The following is a 20880-nucleotide window of genomic DNA, read 5'->3' on the forward strand; positions in this document are numbered from 1 at the left end:
TTGGCGGTACGTTTTGACTTTGAGTGAAGATTACAGTAGCAAGAGTATAGACTCGTCGCCCAAAAGAATCGTCTTTTTCAAGGACGGCTCCAACCCCAACAAATCACGCCACCCCTCGTCATTCACATCCAACAACAACAACATTCTCAACGACAACGGCTTATTATCACTCGACAAAAATTTGTCAAGGAAAAGGTCAAGACCGAATTCTGGTAAGGAAGGCCGCGGTAATTTGACTGGCACACCTTCCAAGAGATCTTTACAACAATCATTGAGAATGACTCCACCAAATGTCGACGACGATGAACTCTTGCCTCTTCTCCTCAATAATGAAAGTTTCTATGGTTTGAATTTTCTTTCACAAATTCACTTACTTGATAACTTTTGATGATGAATCGATGATGAATTGATAACGAATTGATGGCGAATTGATGATTATGGCGGTGACGATGTTGATGATGACAAGTAGATAACATCATTAGTGTTATTTTCATGAGAATACATTCAACGAATGGTAATGCTTTGGTACAAGTCCAATGTGGTTCATAAAGAAATTGCCGAAAAAATATCAACAATAATTATAACGGCAATAACGTTGTTATTAACTTTGATGGAAAAAAAAAGAAAAAATAACCTGACCTGACCTCACGCGCCCACAGACGACAAGGAGAACGACAGGCCAGCGAATCCTACGCCACTACAACAGCTGCAGATACAAACCTCGGCACTATCTGTTTATCCCAGCTCATCAATGTTTTTCAGCCCTATTTCCGATTACAGTCCAACAAATGAAGCGTTGGATAGGGACATTGAGAGAGCCATCAAAATCAGTCATTTAGAAGTCGGGTTTTTTGATATTTCAATTTTTTCAATTTTCTTGAATTTTTCAAAAAACTTTGTCCGTCAATTTTTGTTATTTTCGCAGGAATAAATCACCACATTCGGGTTTATAACCTTGAAAATGAAGTGATTTTAATGAAATTCTTTACTGTAATAAAGCAATTCATTGTTTGATAGGCACAAAGGGCAGAGGATGATGATGAAGATGTGAGGAGAGCCAAGGCGTTGAGTCTATCTTATATGATCAGTAAGTATGGCCACGCCACATCACTTTATTACTTTCCATGGCCACTTCTACTTGTCAGGAACTGTACTAAGATAATTATTATTATCGTTATTGTTGTTGTATTTATTATTATTATTATTGTTATTGATGTTATTCAAAAGTAGAGTTATATCTCCTCTCTAAGACTGACGAGTAGATTTCTAATCATTTGACTACGGAGAATTTGACGTAGCTGTTGAGTTTGAATATACATAGGTGAGAGTACAAAAGAGCAGCCCAGTGTTGACCAACCAACAAGCCACTTGCAGGCTAGCGAGGAAATGGAATGTGGCGACTTAGAGAACATCAGTCTGAGTGAGGTAGTGAATTAAATAATTATATGACGCAATAATCTCTCTCGGTCTAATCTAATGATGGAGTTTTTTGATTTTGTTAAAATGAAACTAAACACATTTTTACTTTTCTGTCTCTTAACAGGCTGACAAAGTGTACGAACTGGTTGCAGTGGTCAGCCACATAGGACCAACCTTAACATCAGGTTCACCACCATTTTTTATTCTCATCGCTTATTCTAGTGTCTCATTTAATAATGGTAACTGTGGTTAAACATTGTAAAGATCAGATAAGATATTTATTCATGAGTTTAAAACGAATGTTAATAAGATCAAATGAATATTTATAAGGTCATTACGTCAGCGACGTGTATGATACTAAAAGTAGTTGTTGGTACACATGTGATGACAAAAACGTCTGGGATACCAACTTACAAAACGTCTTGACGAGTAGGAGGAATTCTGCATATATCCTCTTCTACGAAAACAAGTTGGTGCTGGCCTGGTTGACTGCCTGACTGAACATTTTCAGAATTATTTTGTTATTTTGTATCTCGTCAGTTTTTTTTACAATACATGTGTTTCTTTATCTCTGTCAGTGAGTTTTAATATGTCTCTTCATCGTTTATTATCTCCAAGGAAAATTTTAGACCAAATAAAGAGATCGTTGACATGAATGACGAATCTTATCTCACACAGACGATAACTTCTTAGTATTTTTCCATATTTATCATCGTCATCAGCTTCGTCATCATCATCATCTTCGTCATCATCATCATCTTCGTCATCATCATCATCTTCTTTATCATCATCATCTTCGTCATCATCATCATCTTTGTCATCATCATCATCTTCGTCATCATCATCAACTTGATGCCATCATCATCACCTTTTTGTCGTCATCATCGTTGATCGCATTCTCATAAACTTGTAATATCGCTCTAAAACGACATGTCTAACGCTAACGAGACGAGGAGAGGCAAAAAGACTGCAAAGCATCATGGTGCCTGCCCTAACTACCTCAAGACCATCAGAACCCAGGTTCAAATCCCAAGCGTTCTTCTATTATGCTATATCGGGGAGAACACATAAGGGTCTTGCTACTTGTTTTTATTTTTTACTGCAGTCGTAGGTACTCGTAATTAGTCATCACATTTTTAGGACGTGTTGTTGAAATAATAAACACTTTTATTGTTCATTATTGATTTTTTCATTTTATCATGAAATATTATTGAGTAATCTTTTTTTTCGTTTATTATTATTATTATTATTATTATGGTGTTAGCACTACTGCCGTACAATTCAGTCTTAGGTTTTTAGTATTTGCTTTTGAGACAAAAACAAAAATCACCATCATTTCGTTTCATATTATTTTATTGCCAGGCCATAAGGTTTTTGCCATAAGGTTTATTATTATTTAATTATTATTACTTAATTGCTATTAATATTTAATTATTATTGCCGGAACATCGGGTTTTGTCATATTTTTAAATTATTATTTGAATTAACATTTTTTTTCCCTTAAACCGTTTTTTTTATTATGCTTCGTCCACAATTCATTACTTTTGAAGTGAAGGCTCCATCTAGTTGTAAGCGACACCGAATATCACCGTTTAATCATCATTATTTATTCATTTATCGTAATATTTATTGTGAAATTTGCGCGTCGTGTGTAATCAACCGGTATTATGTATATTTCAATTCTTATATCATCCGCATCATCATGAATGATATTCCAAACTATTATTTTCATTAAACAAGTCAAATAATATAACTTACTATGACGGCAATCAGACTTATTTCGTAATTCACCAAATTAAGCTTAATCGATTTCTGCTCAAACAGAACTTTTACAAAAATATTTCTTGAAGAAACTTTAAGTCACAACGCTTTTTCAGAAAATGAAGCCAAACATTCCGTCGCATATAGATTAAACATGGCATTTTTCGTTCTTGTCTGCGTTTTTATGAATATTCAATAAACACGAAATATTTTGCTCACAGCGATGTGTCGTTTTTGTTTTTTCATCACAAACAAATCTTAAAATCAGAAAATGGCTCAACAGTACAGTCTAGAATGGAATGTGGCCATGATGTGTTCCACTATGTAACCTGCCATTCTTGCCTTTTCAATCAGTGCCAACCAATCAAATAGCAAAACGGGCAAACAAAACATACGCGTGTTTCTGTGAAACAACATTGAATGAGTAGGATGACAAAAGGAATTTGATGGTAAGGCACTGCGAGGAGGTATTTGTCGAGGGATGTGAATGACGTAATATTTTAGCGATTTTTCTGAAAGTGTTACGTGAATAAAAGAATGAATGGCACGACGATTAAAACTAGCTCGCCAAACTAATCCCTAACTTGCAAACCAATGAAATCATTCACAACGCCAAGTAAGCAACTGCACATGCATAGCGGAAATATGCAGGACGATTAAAAATTTTGAAATACCTGTGGCGAGTAACGGTAACGTTCGATTACACTCTAACAAATAAACAGATAACGAAGGCACGAGAACAGGTTATAACTAAAAAATACATTGTTAACATCATGTTAGACAAACGTCAGTGTCTCTAAATGATACGAATTAAGAAATAGTCATGTAAGCTAATAAGAGTTAAAAATCAAATATTACCTTGATTCTTGAATTCAACAACACCATCCGACCGTTCACATAACATACACGTGCCAGAAAGTACATCCATTCAATCAACGCGCGTCATTAAACTTCGATTGGTATTAAAACAGATAAACGACGAAATAAGTTTGTAAATGGTTCTTTTTAAAAAATGTGTTTGTTAACATGGGGTTAAGTTTTTTTAAAAGCCGAGACAATTCGATGCATAAATATCATTAACTCTGCACCACACCAATCTAGCCATCGGCCAGTGTATTAGTTAAGAATTACAAAATGCACTCGTTGTTCAATCTAAATCCCACACGCCAGGGCAGGTGCGATCGATGTATCCATTGCTGGTTATGTCGTTCAAAATAAGGTCCATATCACCATTGAACATCTTTACCAACCTATTGTTCACCCTTCTGTTAGCAAAACCCATCTCAACGAGCAGGTTCATGGCGTTCAAATCCCGGGAGGAGGACGTCGGTGCAGATGAATATGCAGCTAGTTTTGGGACCCAATTTTCTTCTGGGGGCACCCAGTCGGCCTTCTTTGGAGTCCAATCTGTTGGCTTTGGAGTCCAACCTGTTGGCTTTGGAGTCCAATCTGTTGGCTTTGGAGTCCAAGCACGATCTGTCGCAGATGACGAGCCAAAGCTAGTGGTGTTGTTGTTAACATTAACATTACTAAAATTAACACCACCAACATTGTACGCTGAGCTATCACCTCTGCCTAAATTATTGCCACAATAAGCTTTACCATTTACACTCCTGTCATTGTTGTGACAACCATTATTATTATTACTATTATTATTATTATTGTTGTAATTTGTGTTGCTGTAATTAAAGTTGTTGCTGTCATTTGAATGGCCAAAACATGACGGACTCCTTGAAGGTCCTGGAGAGGATGGTTGCTGGATGGAAAGTGAAAGATAACGACGTTGATGAAGAAAGACAGTGGTGATGTTGTCCACAGTTATGTCATGTTATTTATGGTTATGTGATGCTATCTATGTTGTTCACGTTACAATTTCATACAACGGTCCTCATTTAATTTCAATAAATGATCCAGAGCATAAACAATAACCACAACCGCCACCACAACAAACACCATCCCAATCAATCATTACCTTTCTACCCTATGACCCCCATCATCACCACCACCACCGTGATTAAAAATAAGAGAGGGCAAACAACAAACTCACAATTTGCAGTGACCGATAGGCTTGCTTCATAGCATCAAATGCTTTGTTGGCTGCTTTGCTGGCCATCTTGCCAGCCGTATTGACCACATCAGCAACCAGCTGCAGTGGTGATGCTTCTTCTTCCCCATCCCTGCATAATGTTTAATGTAAATACGATATTATAAAATTACAGAGACGCATGAACTGAACATGCGTGCATGTGTGTCTGTTCTATAAAATGGCTGGTTTGTGTAGCAAGTACATTATGTGAGGTGAGAACATCTCAACTGTCAAAATCTGATGCATAGATTTGAAATGAAAATGTAAGATATTATTAATATAGTGTGAAAATTAGTCATAAAAAAGCATTAACTAAATAAACAAGCAATGTAATTGTTACCCATTCAAAGAAAATGGATCAACATTATTAATGGATGCCTGAGGAATGGATTGTTTGGTTTGGTTCTCGTGATATTCAATTTCATCTATCTGCCTGAGGAAGGCGATCTCACTGTCACATGTTACATCTTCTCCATCTGGTTGCAGCTGCTGTAGCCCAATGGAATGTTCTTGATATAATTGTTCCAATTCATCCAGCGGTGGCGGTTCTATATAGTTAAAAAGTTGATGCTGTATTTCAGCTTCAATGAAACACTTTTGCTGCTGTTGTGGCTCAGGAATTTCACGTATCTTAGGTTCATTTTGCTGATTCAGGTGGTAATGTTCATATTCATGTTGGAGGCATTCTTCAAAATGCTCTGAAATGTCATCATCACTGTCGCGGCTGTGTTCAGTAGTTTTGTTCTGTTGATTTTGTTGGGCTAAATGCTGTTGCTGTTGAGCTTGTTGTACCTCACTTTGTTGGTGTTGATGTAAATCAACCTCAGGTTGTTGCACTTCAATTTGTTCTTTTTGTGTACCAATTTGTCGCTCTGAATCAATCTGCTGTTGCTGGGAATCAATCTGTTGCTGCTGGACATCAATTTCTTCTTGTTGGGAGCCAACAAACTCTATTATATTCTCCACAACATAGCCTCCATTGTTGGCTGAAAAGGGTTTTTCAACAAAAAATTAAGTAATGACAATATGAATGAAACAAATATGATCAAAATTATATAAATAATTAAAAAAAACACGCTAAAAATAAAGAAATCAATTTCGTTCTAACTCGTAGAAACATCATCTCTGGAGATATAAAGAACCCTGGAACAGTCCCTGGAAGCGGGCAGATTCACATCGAAACAATCTGGCATGGGGACAATTACAAAGTCGTCCAAACAATCGTAGTTGTCTTTGTCACTTGCAACACTCTCAAGATCGCTTTCCAGCGTCTCAGACCTGGGATGAAAATTTGTAAATTTTTTAATTCACTTAACCAAAATTGAAAGCATAAACGTGATAAAAGATATCAAATAGTCTGGCAGGGATGTACCATGAATAAAATGAAGAAAATCAAGGATAAGCATAATAATTGCAAGCCGACATCAAAACAGGTCACTCAGATTGAATTAATTAAACCGACTGTGATACTGATGTGATGACGACCAGAAAGATCATTTAAAAATTTAAAAAAAAGAACTTGAATCATGAAAACCTAAATCAAATATAGAAAAGTATGATGCAAATAATGAAAAAGTAGACAACTGAAAACCATAAAATATAAAGTAACCAACTTTTCAATCATCATTCCACGAGAACCATCATCAACTTCCAACGAAGCATTTGTATTCTTCTTTTTCTCACAAGAAACTCCAGCATTCAAAGTCTTATCACCTGGAGTAGCTTCATTACCAGCAGCAGTTTCACAATCATGAGCCGAAACAGAATCCTGATAGCCACTACTAACCCAATCAAGCAATGAAAAAATATGTGGCGAAACAGGTGAAGTTTTTTTGACGATGCCCTTCATGAAGAGGATAAGATGATTGTTCATGAAATGCGGGGTCTTCGGGAGACAGTCGTAGCAAAAATGTTCCAAGCAGGTACTGTTGTAGAAATAAAATAAACCACATAATCCAGTCAGTTTGTTTAACATTGCAAACACGTATCTATGAACAACTTCACTTTTTTTTCTAATTGATCATAATTGCTTTTTTGATCAAGATTTATCATTTAGATACTATCGTACAATTCACCTCATCACATCATTTTATTATCAAGGAATCAGTTAATGATAAACAATAAATGATAAATAATAACGATGACACACACATCTACCTACCAGCAAACATATCTGAAATATGTAATCTTCCGTTCACACACACTGCACTTATGGCAATCATCATCGGCCCAGTCAGCTTCGAGGTAATCCAGTCTGGAAGATGTAGATCCAGAACTAATGATTGATGTAACAATGTTACTGTACTTAAATAAGTGGTTAATAAACTATTTTAATGATTAATGAGATAAAGTGCCTTGACTTTATTATTAAATCTTTCTTTATTAACTCTTCAGAGCATCAACACCACACACACACACAAACACACACAGAGTGCACTTCTGAAATAACTTCATGAGCGACTCTGTAGAAAAAACTCAGCAACGATACAACGGCACCGAAACAGCACATCTCAACAATCCCTTTGCATATAATTCCTTACCACTTGACATTCTCATCCAATTATATATCATTCCAATCAATAATGACATTACACACAATATTAATGATAATGACATGATAATGATATGATATAATAATGATATCATGCATTATGAGTATGTGATTTAATTACAAGACGATGTCATACCAATCGAGGCTAGAATTATCCATATCCTCTTCTTCACTATTTTGGTTATTCATAGATCTTGGACAGGTACATGCATTAGTTTCAGTTGGATTATCGTTGGATTGTGTTTCTGGATCCACGAGCAGATATAGACGTAGTTCTTTGCCGCAGCCCTAACAAGAAAAAAAACTTATTCATTGAGACTGAAAGAAATTTATTTTAAGCAGAAAATTAAAAGAATGAACAGGGAGAGAAGCAGAAATGGAGAGAAAGCAAGATAGAGAGAAAAAGTAAGAGATAGAGTGGATATGATAGAAAAGACTCAATTGAATACCTTGATTGCTTTCAATAAAACTGCATCTGAAGTAACAGTATGACAGTGACCACCTTTTACATATACTAATGATACTATGCACTTATCCACTGCTGATTGGAGCTAGTAAACAAAATTAAAGAAATTTATACATTAATTAATTAATATCAAAAAAACAAAGTTAAGTACAACAACAACCAGGGTATTTAACCATAATTTTTTCGTTTGCGGTTTAACCGTTTCCAATTAAGGTTCAGTTCCGGTTTGATACCCTGATAACAACATTGATGATGAAAAGTTAAAAAGACCAATAATTGTAATATTTATTTACTACTTGAGCTATACTATATATTTGTAGGCCATCACTATTTGAAGGAAATTCTTTATTAATTTATTATATGCCATGCACAAATCACTTTTGTACAGTCTGAAACAGCTGGCTTTTAAACTTTTTTCCCAAATATTAAACAACTCAATTCAGAGCAATCAATTTAATTGTTAGCTAAATAAAGGCTAATTTTATTCAAAAGTTACGAGCCCAGAGTCACTAAAAAATGAAAAGTTGTAAATTTATATATATATATATATATATATATATATATGATTAAAAAAACTTTTATTTTATGAATCATCAAAAAAATAAAAACTGTAAGATATTTTAGGAGACGACTGCAAGTACCAAAATTATAGTTTTTTTTTATCAAATTTAATCTATTTTGTCTTCTAACGAAACAAACTCATCACTAAATTTCAACATTTTATTTCACTTTCATCTATTTTTTATCTCTTATTCCCAACACTCACCTTAGAAGAAATGTCAAAAGAAGAAAGCAAATAAACATAAAGTACTGACTGGTGTTTAAATTATTTTGAACTTTTTTAAAACAATTAACATTCAATTGAAAGTGACATCCTAATTTCTAAATCTGATGAGACATCATCATAATCTCTAACTAAATCGGATGACATATTTGTATATATATGTTCATTGAAATAAACTTTTACCTTTAATTTATTATTTTTTAGAACACTTTTCAAATATTAAACTTGAATGAAATATAAATATTAATAATACAATGTCAATATTTAATATAACAAAAAAAATTATTACAAAATCTAATATTAAAATTAGTCATAAAGTATAAAATAAACAAAAGCAAAAAATTCCCAAGTCATTTGATCATTTTTTCTACTTTTCCTTCACTTACTTATTTTTACGTTCAGAAACGGCGGCCGGGTCTATAGTTACAATGTATTATTTAAGCAACTTTTTAAATAACAAACGAATTACATTTAAAATTGAATAAAATAAACAAAAAACACACTAAAATTACCTTGACAAAGCAAAATTTAATTTTAATAGAACAAGACCAGCGGAATAAACAAAGCGAATAAAAAGCAGGAGGCCTGCCAAACTAACAAAGCACTGCATTCATCATTCACACGCACACAGCTGAAGCTTTAAATAGAAAAAATGAAGACGCAGTAGTAAAATAAAATTACCCGTTCCCTCAAAGATTCAAGAGAAATATCCCGTCGGACACGATACAACATCAGTTTTGGCCTGTATACGCGGACATCATGCAAGGGATGAGTAGGGGCGGTGAAGAACACGACGCTAACGTCCATTAACCGATCTTCCATCTTTACTGCTTTTCTCACGCACAAAGACAAACATACAGATTCCACACAATATACTCTCTATATAAAGCGCCATCTTGTGCGTGCGTGCGTGTGTGCGCAATTAAAAAAAGACACTAAATGGGGGAAGACTCTGCTCTTCATTTGTCCTTAAGTCATGAATATATTAATATCACACACACACACACACACACACACACACACACACATATATATATATATATATATAATACTATATACTTAGAACATGGATGCATATATGTATATATATATATATTATATCCATGCTTATAATGCTTAGACTGCAGACTGCATACTTCTTCCTTTGAGGACATGACGACCATCGACCTCCACAAAACCCGATCTTTAACACTTTCTAATTATATGGTTGAAATGTGGTGATATTCAACAAGTGACACAAGGACTTCACGAATGTAATTCGTTGTTGACCGCGATCTCTTCTCCCTGCAATCTTTCCTGTAGTTGTTGGATTTTCCATTCTTTTCTTCGCATGATGAGACCAAAAAACTTCAACTGCCTCCGTCGGATTATTTTTAGTAATTGTAATAACGATTACATACATATTGAATAAAATTTTTTATTATTATTCTTTAAAAATCAGGATCCGACAGACGCAGAAACTGTAGAAAAATGAATATAATTTTTTTATATCTGTATGGTCAAAATATAGTTTTTTTTTAATTTTTTTTAGTATGGCAACATAGCAAAAATTCATGTTGTTAAGTAAAGAACAAGTCCAGAATTTTGTCAAAATGATCAAATTGCACACAGGAATTGAACTATAATAACTGGCCTTAATGTCAGCTTTACTGAAAATGTTTGCGTCATATTACAGCTGCAGATGCACAAATGTAGATTGTTTATTTTTTAGATATGTTTGTGTCAGTTGTTTTAATGTTTCCTGCACCAATGAAATAATAATAGTTGTGTGGCGTCATAGCTGTTCTTAAGTAAAATTCATAACGAAAAAAATACGATAGGGCAACATCAAGGCATGGCTACTTCGATTTTTTTAAATGTATAATCAAAATCGAAATTTATATTCGGGGCTCAGTCATTTTTTTTAATAAGATAGCCCCGAGGTTACCATCCCCTCCTCGGACAACACTGGTAATTACTATGACATGACCTACAGGTTAAATTATCGATATTGTAATTTTAGACAAATTTTTCAGCATTTATGTCCAGTGAATCTTTTCAGTTCTTATGTAACCTATAACTTAATGTCAATAGCTTTAAAACGGTCCGCTTCGGTTAATCAAGGTGACGAAAAAAATGTGAAAGAATTGCATCACTGTATTGACGTTGTTGTAAGTTACGTGACAGGGGTTTTTAATTGGAGGTAAGAAGGAGCGAAAGACATGATCGGAACCTTCTTGACACATTTTTAGGATACTGTCTATTGGAATATGGAAATAAAACAGCTGTTAAAGTGATTTATCAATCTATTAGAAAAATCAGAGATAGGTTTAAAAAAGCGATGAATAATTAATACGATAGAGAAGATGTGTCCAAGTCATCCACCCAGCCCTATCTATCCATCCGTCTATCAATCCAGTCAGCTAGCTATCTCATGGATATAATATTATATTCATATATTTTTGAGCTATCTATCTGAGAAGAAAAACATATACAGGCATCGTTATTTTAACCATATATACATACAGCCTTCAAATATACACAAATTCATGTACATGTGTATAGATGTATATGTATGTTATATATATATATATATATATATAATATATATAATATATATACAACCTATATAAAAGGTTGACGGATTTGAAACTGCTTCGATGCTTGTGGTTGCACGCGCGCATAGAAAGGTGATAAAAGATGTCAAAATATTTGACGAGTTCAGCGATGGAGAGGTTGAAGAACATCGTCAGCTCTCCCGCCAACAAATTGAAGAATTTAAATTTCCGCGGAGGCAACAGCAGCAGCAAAACGGAATTTATAAAATTTGATGACTTCAGGCGGGATGTAAATCGGCCAACCGCGACGACTACCATATTTGAACAACAACAACAACCGCAACAGCAGCCGCTACAACCCCCACAAAAACAACTACCACCACAAAAACAACTAACACAACAAACATTTAACACGAAGGACCAGAAAGAATCAGACGACCAGCAACAGCAACATTGGTACAATTTCGACGAATTGAATCTGAAATCGGGTGTCGTTGGTGAGGACGACGACGACGATAGGATATTCCTGAGTGACAGCAGTATATCGGCAGCACAAGCCGCCCTCAATGTCACCAATGCCATTCAAGTTCGTTTAAAAAAATATGACTCTTTAATTTGTCACCGCAATTATTTAAATTTAGTTAGTATTTATATTTTTATTATTTCAAAATAGCCAATCTGCAAACTAATGCTGTTTATAAATCATTAATGGCCAATTAATGTATGTTACAATAACGCAAGTTTCAAACTCAATTGCGGTCTATCGGGCTTTAATAATTCGCATTCCTACACGTCTGCCTGACTTTGTTTGTCCAATGGGGAAAAATTGTTGAAACATTGTAATTTAAAAGTATGTTATGTCATATAACACCACTGAAAATGTGGCAGTTGTTTAATTAGTCAATCAGACTTTTTACCGCACGAGCCATTACTAAACTCTAAAAAATTAAATTGACACAAACACGTACGTACAATTGAACCGAAGGAAGCATCATACAATGTTAAAACGTTCAAGAAAGGAGGATATGAGAAGTTGGTACCATCTTTATATTCAATAACTTCATGGCCAGTAGTAAATTGATAACGGCTTCTTCAAACGCACGTGTCGCCAAATGATCTATTGCTGTCTTTGTTCAAGCCATACACTGGGAGTAAGTGTGTTTGTGTGTGTGTTTGTATGCGTGTGTGTGTTTGTATGTGTGAGTGTACTTTAGTGGCTGTGAGAAAGCTCAAACGCACATGTTGCATAGTTCACATTTAAAAAATACAAAAATACATCATTTAGGATGCGAGTGTCGCTCGAACACATAGGATACTTCCTTTGGATTTTTGTAAGATACATCAAACGAATAATTAATTGCTTTTTTAGTTTTTAACGAGAATTAAATTTCCTCATCTTTGTATAACGCGATAAGCGAAAAATAACTGAGGCGTAAATTTCGAAATGGCAATATTGCAATGCAGAAACAATTTTAGACTCGTTTTAAAATATGACTGACCCGGAGAGATGCAACGTTAAGATAAAATCTGTACCTACTGATTTTGCATTTTATTTAAAATTCTCAATCTTTAATAGCAATATGTAAATTCATTTTTTAAAATATTTGCCCAAAGCTAGAGTGTATTCTAGTTCTAGTTGAAGCTGTAACTCATTTCTCATGACATTTTTATGATGAAAATTGCATGGGGACGATGGTGGTAACACACTTTTTCCTTTTATAACGTGTTTTTTTGCAAAAATCATCATCAGTAGCATCATCTTCATAATCATCATCACCAGCATCATCATCCTCATCTCAGGGTATGTGTCTGGTCTCCCTACCATACACGATACTGCAGGGAGGTTACATCGCCTTGCTGTCCATGGTCGTCATCCCGTGCATCTGCTACTACACCGGCGACATCCTCATCGAGTGTCTCTACGAGGAAGTCGAGCAACACCAATATTACCACTACCACCAACCGCAACAGTCACAGCTGCAACAAAAACATCACACGGTCAAGATCAGAAAGCGAATTCGAAACACGTACGCAGATATCGCTGGAGCAGTGTGGGGCCACAACGTCGGTCGGTGGATCGTGTACACTGCCCAGATGATCGAATTGATAATGACGTGTATACTCTACGTCCTACTATGCGGGGAATTGTTACAAAGCATGCTACCGCAACTTGGAATATCGCTAACCAAGTGGATAATCATCGCGACGGCACCTCTGTTGATGTGTGCTTTTTTGAAAAGCATGAAACACGTGGCCTGGTTAAGCTTCTGGAATTTTCTCAGCCACGTGATCATAAACGGGATCGTGCTAATATACTGTTTGACGCAAGTACAGCACTGGAAGTTTGACGTCGTGCAGCTTGAAGTGGACATCAACACGCTGCCGATGTCGTTGGGGATCGTTATGTTCAGCTACACATCGCAGATGTTTCTACCATCTCTGGAGGGCAGCATGAAGGACCGCAAGAAGTTCAGGCCGATGATGGCCTGGTCGCATTTTGTGGCCGCTGTCTTCAAATCATTATTTGCTTACTTCGGTTTCGTTACGTTTGGAGACGAGACGCAAGAAGTCATAACGAACAACATCAGCAGTTACGCGCTGAAAATCACTATCAACATCCTACTTGTCATCAAAGCACTTTCCTCTTACCCCTTGCCCTATTATGCAGCAGTTGAACTGTTACAGAACGCTTTGTTCGTCGGTCAGCCAATCACACTGCTTCCGTCGTGTTATTACAGTGACGGATTGATCAATGGACTGAGATGTTGGGCCTGGTTGTTGCGCGCAGTGTTCGTCTGCTTGATTTCCTGGCTGGCCATCTCAATACCTCACTACGCCATCCTCATCGCCCTCATTGGGTCATTCACCGCCAACATGCTCTCATTCGTCTGGCCAGCCTACTTCCACCTGGTGATTAAAAACCAATTGTTGCCATGGTATCGTAAGGTTTTCGACGTCATCATCATTATCTTAGGCTGCGTTTTTATTGTTCTGGGAGTATACTACAACAGCAGGGCGCTGTATTTCGCCTACCAAGGTATCGAGACTAAACCTTTTCAAACCATTGTTTAGCGCGTCACTTCATGGATTTTAGATACTTTGCTCTATCAATTGATTTTTACAGTAATAAGGTAGCAAGATTCTGTTATAGCATTAAAGGTTTTTTTGTAATATATTCATGCATATATACAATGTATTCATACACTACACGTGCATAATACACGTGTATGTATATATATACACATGTATGTACATACGAACACAATCAATCCCACACAAACATATATATATATATATATATATAATATATATATAATATATATACGATAGGCACATTAAAAAAAGTAATATGGTAGATTGCACCTAAACAATGGTTAACTAGTGAACATAGAATTAATTATTTTTGTATTCCAAAGTTCTAAATACGTGAAATGTTCTTATGTAGTTGAAAACTAGTCAAAATCATTGTTAGATTTAGTTATCATTTTTAGAATGTTATCAAATATGGTGGAAAATTTCTTGCTCATGTACGAACGTGTCCCTCGTTGTCTTTCTTCATTCAAAGTATTCGATTATAATAAAATTCATCTCATTTATTTTTTTCCTTTTCCTCACCGCCTTTACCATCTGCCTCCTCCTCACTCCACTAATCGTCATCACCGCCACCACCATCGCTACAACGAACTTCAATTAAACGACGACAGACAGCAGACAGATTCCCACGCTCTCCATATGCTAACAAACTTTTAGGCGCAAGCAATAAGCCCAAACACATACACATAAACAAAGGCACGCACACGCACACACAAATAAGCACACACGCACACAAACAAAGGCACGCACACGCACACACAAATAAGCACACACGCACACAAACAAAGGCACGCACACACAAATAAGCACACACGCACATAGGCATTAACACATAAATTATTTGTACAAACGCATACACCAAATGTGCCCACGTTCAAAATTTACGCAGATTTTTTTTGCATAAAAAATCAACGACCATTCATCAAATTTTCGATAGATACCTCTACCGTGTTTCCTCGAATATAAGACAGGGTCTTATATTAATTTTTTCCCAAAAATTGCCCTAGGTCTTATATTCGAGGGAGGGCTTATATTATTATGCCAATTTTTTCGACATCATTTATTTTTCCCAAATACAATACTATTTTATTCAAATACAATAAGATCATCATCTTCTGGGATATCATCATTTTCTTCCAGATCAAGACCTTGAATTCCAGCCAAGATTTCATTTGACTCCAGCTCCTTCAGTATCATAGGTCCCAATCTATCGTGTTTTGCGATGTAGCTCGCTTCAAATGGCGATGTTTTGTCCAAGTACCCTGCTTTCAGAGCCTTTGCAACACAGCTATCAGTGACTTTGCCCCATGCATTCCTTACCCAAGAGACTACCTCTTGCAGATTAGGCTTCAGGAAGTTGTTATTTTTGTTCCTTGACATCCTATTCTCAATATAATCATTGATTTCAAGTCTGAGGTAATCCTTGAAAGGCTTGTTTATTGCAATGTCCAAGGTCCGGAGGTAAGCAGTCATCCCTGCTGGGATCATAACCTGATCAACCCTTCTTTCTGCCAAGAAGTTTTTCATATCCTTTGCACGATGAGTGCTTGCAGAGTCCCAAATGAGGAGACCTCGTTGACTTCCTCTTAAAACAAGTGGCAGCATAAGGTCCACCCATTTTCTTATTACAATCTGCGTACTCCATGCCTTTTCTGATTCCAAGACATAAACTCCTCCCTGGCATTCAATCTTTTCTTTCTTCCCTTTGGTAATAAGAAGTGGAGCAGCTTTCTTCCCATCCAGACGAATTGCCAAAATGCAGGTGACGCGTGCACTTTCATATCCAGTTGATGGTACATAAATTGATGAAGCTCCTCTGAAGTCGACTGTCTTTTGAGTGTCCTGACCCATGTAAACAGCAGTCTCATCCATAGCAATCATGTTGGAAAGCTGATACTTTGAAAAATCCAAACCATCCATGAAAGACTTGAACATGAGAGCTCTCTTGACAGCTTCTTTATCCTCAAGCTTGAACAGTGTTGTTGATCTTCGTAGTGAGAGTTCATACCGCTGAAGGAAGCGATCCAGCCAACATTTTGAAGCTTTGAACTCCTCAGGAGGGATGTCAAGTGTAGGAGCCATCTCGAGAGCAAAAGCTTGAATCTCAGCTCTGCGCACTACCATACGGTTTTCTCTCTTCTCAGCAATCCAGTCAAAGATGATGTCTTCTAACTCTGGAAAGAATGGACGATTTCCAGAGCCACATTTTCTTTTTTTTGCCTGCCCATCTTCAACCTTTTGATTGAGATCATCATACTGTGCTCGCCATTTCCTAACCATTCGTACGTCCAACTTCTTCTCTTTGCAAAATGCAGTAATATTTTGATCTCTGCATTCTTCCACAATTCCTTTTTTGTATTCGACAGAGTAACTTTTCCTCTTGCCACTCATCTTAAATATGGGCAAAATGTTACAAAATAGTTTATTTAAATAGAAAAAACAACCCTTACTTTGACAGCTTTGTAACCTCAGGATATGCTTGAAGGAGGAAAAACAGTTCGAAAAACGAAAAATCCTCGAAAAACGAAAAATCTTGCAGCAGTTGACGTTTCCGGTGTGGTTTTGACAGAAGTTTTTGTTGTTGTCAGCTGATTCATACTAGAAATTATAATCGAGGGAGGGCTTATATTCGAGGGAGGGCTTATATTAGAAAAATAGACAAAAAACGTGCTAGGTCTTATATTTGAGGGATGTCTTATATATGAGGAAACACGGTACGTAGAAAGAAAGAAGATGTATGTACAAACGTTCAATCGGATAGATATTCATTGAAATTTAGATGCATATTAAACAGAATGAAAAAAACAAAAAGTTTTTTCATTTATATAATTTTTTTTATCAATGATCAAGCAACATGAACGAATAATAAAGTAACTGAAGATAATAACTGAAGTAACAAAACTTTGAAATAAAAGTTTAACGAAAGAATTTAACAATAGAATTAGAAACGAACTCAGCGTTGAAAAGCATGACGATGGCGTCAATCAAATAACAGGTCCTCAAAAATCAAATTTCGATAACCTCCCAACAAAAAATAATAATAATAATAATATCACAGCATTGAACGTAACGAACCACCACACATCAATCCACTCTTCATCTTCATCACACTTACAATCCCATATATGAGTTAAGTTATATAAATCTTTGAGCAACCACAGACAAATCAAATCAACCGACCAATAGCAGCTCACCAAGGAATGGTGGAGCCATCGAAACTTTTAAAAAAGCCCGCATCTGATTGGTTGAGAGAGGAGAGCACTTTTATGAGACCCTTGACACTGACTTCAGTTGTGATGAGGGCATTGGCTCCTCCCATATCTGTTTGCACCCAACCGGGATGGACCACACCCACCAAGATGCCAGCTGATTTCAAATCAACGCTCAGACTCTTGCTGACCATGTTCAAGGCGGCCTAGTATAGAATTAATTATTTTATCTTAATATTAAATTAAAATTTAATTAATTTAATTTAATTAAAAACTTCATTCTAAGAATCTATTGATTACTGAAAATTCGATATGCTTAACGACTTAGTTGAATATAGAAAATGATAAAACAAAAACACAAATGAACTCTTAACTAAACAAAAATTATGAATAAATGAATGAACGAATGAATGAACGGACGGTCGAACGAATGAATGAACGAACGAATGAACGAACGAACGAACGAACGAATGAATAAATAAATGACAAAAGAGTTAACCTTGCTAGCCCTGTATGAGTAGTGCCCGCCACTGGTGTTGTCTTCAATGGAGCCCATCCTGGAAGTCACATTCACTATGCAAGCCTTCGAACAACTCATCATGCCTAACAGTTAAATGATTGGATGGATGGTTAGATGGATGGATGAATGAGTGGTTAGATGGATGGTTAGCTGGATAAATAGATGGATAGATAGATAGATAAACGGATGGGTGTTCAAATGAAACAAAAGATGTCAGTTTGAGAGATACAGGAACAGATGAATCACTTGACAAATCAATTAGAGAGGCGAGTAGATGGTTTGAAACATGGGTGGATGAATGAATATATGAATGGATCAACAAATTGGATAGACGAACCGATGTAAGAATGATTGATAGATAAGGACCATGAAAAGATAGATGAATGGATTGATGAATGAAGATTAAAACACCTGTATGAAAATTATATTTAATAAACAGATTATGTGATGTCATTAGAGCACCATAAACACAAATTCAAAAAAAATTAAATTAAAAAAAATATTAAAAAAAGTAAAGATGATGATATATGAAAAAAATTAACTCAACCATTATCTCCGCCAGCAGCCGAACTTGCCTTCTTCAGCAGTGGAACAAAAGCCTGCCCCATTGTGATTGGTTCAGTGAATTACAATTTAAACATATTCATTAAAGATTTGATTAACTGAAAAATAAAAACTAAATTAAATAAAAAAATAAATATTTTTAAAAAAACTTGAATGAAATCTTCAATGCACTAGTTTAATGATGAGAGTTAGTGTGTAGTAATATAACCTTTTAATAAACAATGTAAAAATGATCAGATAAAGAATTATTTTACACGAATACAAATTTAAAAAAGAACCATTTATCCTATAGATTATGACAAAATCTAGGCAAACATCAGATCATGAAAAAATCATAAATTCTTTTTTTTATAACTAATAGTAATCTATACAAATATGAAATTCAACAATATAATATTCTTTAAATTAGATAAAAAAAAATAGATTAAAAACCTGGAATATAGTATAAAAATTTAAAATAAAAATCTATAAATAAAAAAAGAGAAAAGAGTGCCCCACGCACCCTAGCCAACATGAGAGGTGCCACACAGTTAACTTCGAAAGACTGCTTCATCTTCTCCCTGCTGATTACATCAAGAGCTGATACATCAAAGATGCCTGCATTGTTGATCAACAGGTTCAAACCTCCATCCCCAACTTTCTCTTTAACCCACGAAACGACGGAGGGAAAACTTTCAAAATCAGTGACATCTGTGAAAAAAATAATTGTTTTAAAATACTGCAAAACAAAAGAATTAATATTAATATGATTGATGTTTTTAGCCTTCAATTAATTAAAATAATAAATGAAGTAAAAATTGAATAATTTTATTTTACTTATTAAGTATTTACAAATCTAAAACATTGAAAATAATTGTTATACAATAAATAAATTGTTCAACAATTATCTTGCTTAATTTAAACTTATATATCAGAAAATTAAATTATTGTTATTTAGAAAGAATGCTCACCAAGATTATGAAGATAAACTTCAGGATTCTTTTTGGCCAGATCTTTCAATTCCTACAAAAGTTATAAATTTATTTTCAGTCTATTTAACATTTCCTATAAATTATATAAAATTTTTTTAATTAATAAAATAAATAATTAAATTTTTGAGTCCAAACTTCTGAGAGGAGAAAGCTCACTAACATTGGCTTTTTCAACATCCCGACAGGTGGCAAAGATGTATTTTGGCTTGTTGGGGAGTTTTAACAACTGTTTCACAAACTCCAAACCAATTCCTCTACTGCAGCCTGTTAAGAAAATCGATTTTGCTGCTAGAGAGGCTTCCATCTTACAGAAAAAACCGACAAACAGGCAATCGGCAGACAATATCAATTGACCGGTTGAGGGAAGTTTGTAAAAGTGAACAATGTAGAAAAGTTACTCTAAGTTATTAAAATCTAGCGCAGACTTCAACATAATTTACTGTCTTGGATATAAGTCTAATATTATATCATGGATATAATATGTATATATCCATGTATTAGATGCCATATATCTTAATTATTGATATACTAATATATCTTAATTATAATTCTTTACATAACTTCAACATAAATTAGTGTTATGTATTCAATATTAGAAGACATATATCTTAAGTATTACTCTTTATATATGTAACAAATGTCTAGTAACTAGACTAGACTAGTTAGTATTAGTATTAGTAACTATTCCTAGACTCTAGTTAGACCTAAGCGTAGTAAGGATCAAAGTTGATTGTTAAATAATTTGTTGAATCCATTAAACGTTCATCTTTGTTATAAATTTTTTCTCTATAGCTTTTGTTATGGAAATGTTTCTGGATATTTCAAAGAGATCTTTATGGCAGGCATATCAAACAATCATATATCTAGAACATTTTTTTACGTCCATCTAAGCATTCAGTGCAGTGTATACCACAGTTTT

At 35.0% G+C, this 20880-nt stretch overlaps 4 protein-coding genes across 4 annotated transcripts in view; 2 read left to right on the forward strand and 2 right to left on the reverse strand.

Moving 5' to 3' along the window:
• The window catches only part of HELRODRAFT_183496 (hypothetical protein), a gene marked incomplete at both ends in the record, with an annotated part of 4363 nt that extends 2447 nt beyond the window's left edge, over window positions 1-1916 (forward strand). The window contains 6 exons of the mRNA XM_009012529.1: window positions 190-344; window positions 660-841; window positions 1018-1087; window positions 1322-1425; window positions 1544-1604; window positions 1750-1916. Of these exons, the coding sequence (XP_009010777.1) occupies window positions 190-344; window positions 660-841; window positions 1018-1087; window positions 1322-1425; window positions 1544-1604; window positions 1750-1916 (739 nt within the window). The remainder of the gene's footprint in view (window positions 1-189; window positions 345-659; window positions 842-1017; window positions 1088-1321; window positions 1426-1543; window positions 1605-1749) is intronic.
• Window positions 1917-3865: 1949 nt separating this feature from the next.
• On the reverse strand, window positions 3866-9980 carry HELRODRAFT_194896 (hypothetical protein). The gene is made up of 9 exons (XM_009012530.1): window positions 9749-9980; window positions 8267-8368; window positions 7954-8105; window positions 7428-7541; window positions 6880-7191; window positions 6375-6544; window positions 5607-6252; window positions 5228-5357; window positions 3866-4936 (listed from the first exon to the last, which is right to left on the reverse strand). The coding sequence occupies exons 1-9, from the start codon at window positions 9887-9889 to the stop codon at window positions 4328-4330; spliced, it is 2376 nt and encodes a 791-aa protein (XP_009010778.1). The 5' UTR covers window positions 9890-9980; the 3' UTR covers window positions 3866-4327.
• Window positions 9981-11746: 1766 nt separating this feature from the next.
• Window positions 11747-14676, forward strand: HELRODRAFT_183498 (hypothetical protein; the record flags this gene model as incomplete). Its single annotated transcript, XM_009012531.1, has 3 exons — window positions 11747-11893; window positions 12023-12190; window positions 13405-14676. 3 exons carry the CDS (start codon window positions 11747-11749, stop codon window positions 14674-14676), a joined length of 1587 nt encoding a protein of 528 aa, XP_009010779.1.
• Window positions 14677-17436: 2760 nt separating this feature from the next.
• Window positions 17437-20315, reverse strand: HELRODRAFT_194898 (hypothetical protein). Its single transcript, XM_009012532.1, has 6 exons — window positions 20122-20315; window positions 19941-19992; window positions 19493-19680; window positions 18974-19025; window positions 18406-18509; window positions 17437-18112 (listed from the first exon to the last, which is right to left on the reverse strand). The coding sequence occupies exons 1-6, from the start codon at window positions 20263-20265 to the stop codon at window positions 17888-17890; spliced, it is 765 nt and encodes a 254-aa protein (XP_009010780.1). The 5' UTR covers window positions 20266-20315; the 3' UTR covers window positions 17437-17887.
• Between the last annotated feature and the right edge of the window lie 565 nt (window positions 20316-20880).

Source organism: Helobdella robusta (genome assembly GCF_000326865.2).
Source record: "Helobdella robusta unplaced genomic scaffold HELROscaffold_109, whole genome shotgun sequence".
In the NCBI taxonomy this organism is placed as follows: Eukaryota; Metazoa; Annelida; class Clitellata; order Rhynchobdellida; family Glossiphoniidae; genus Helobdella; species Helobdella robusta.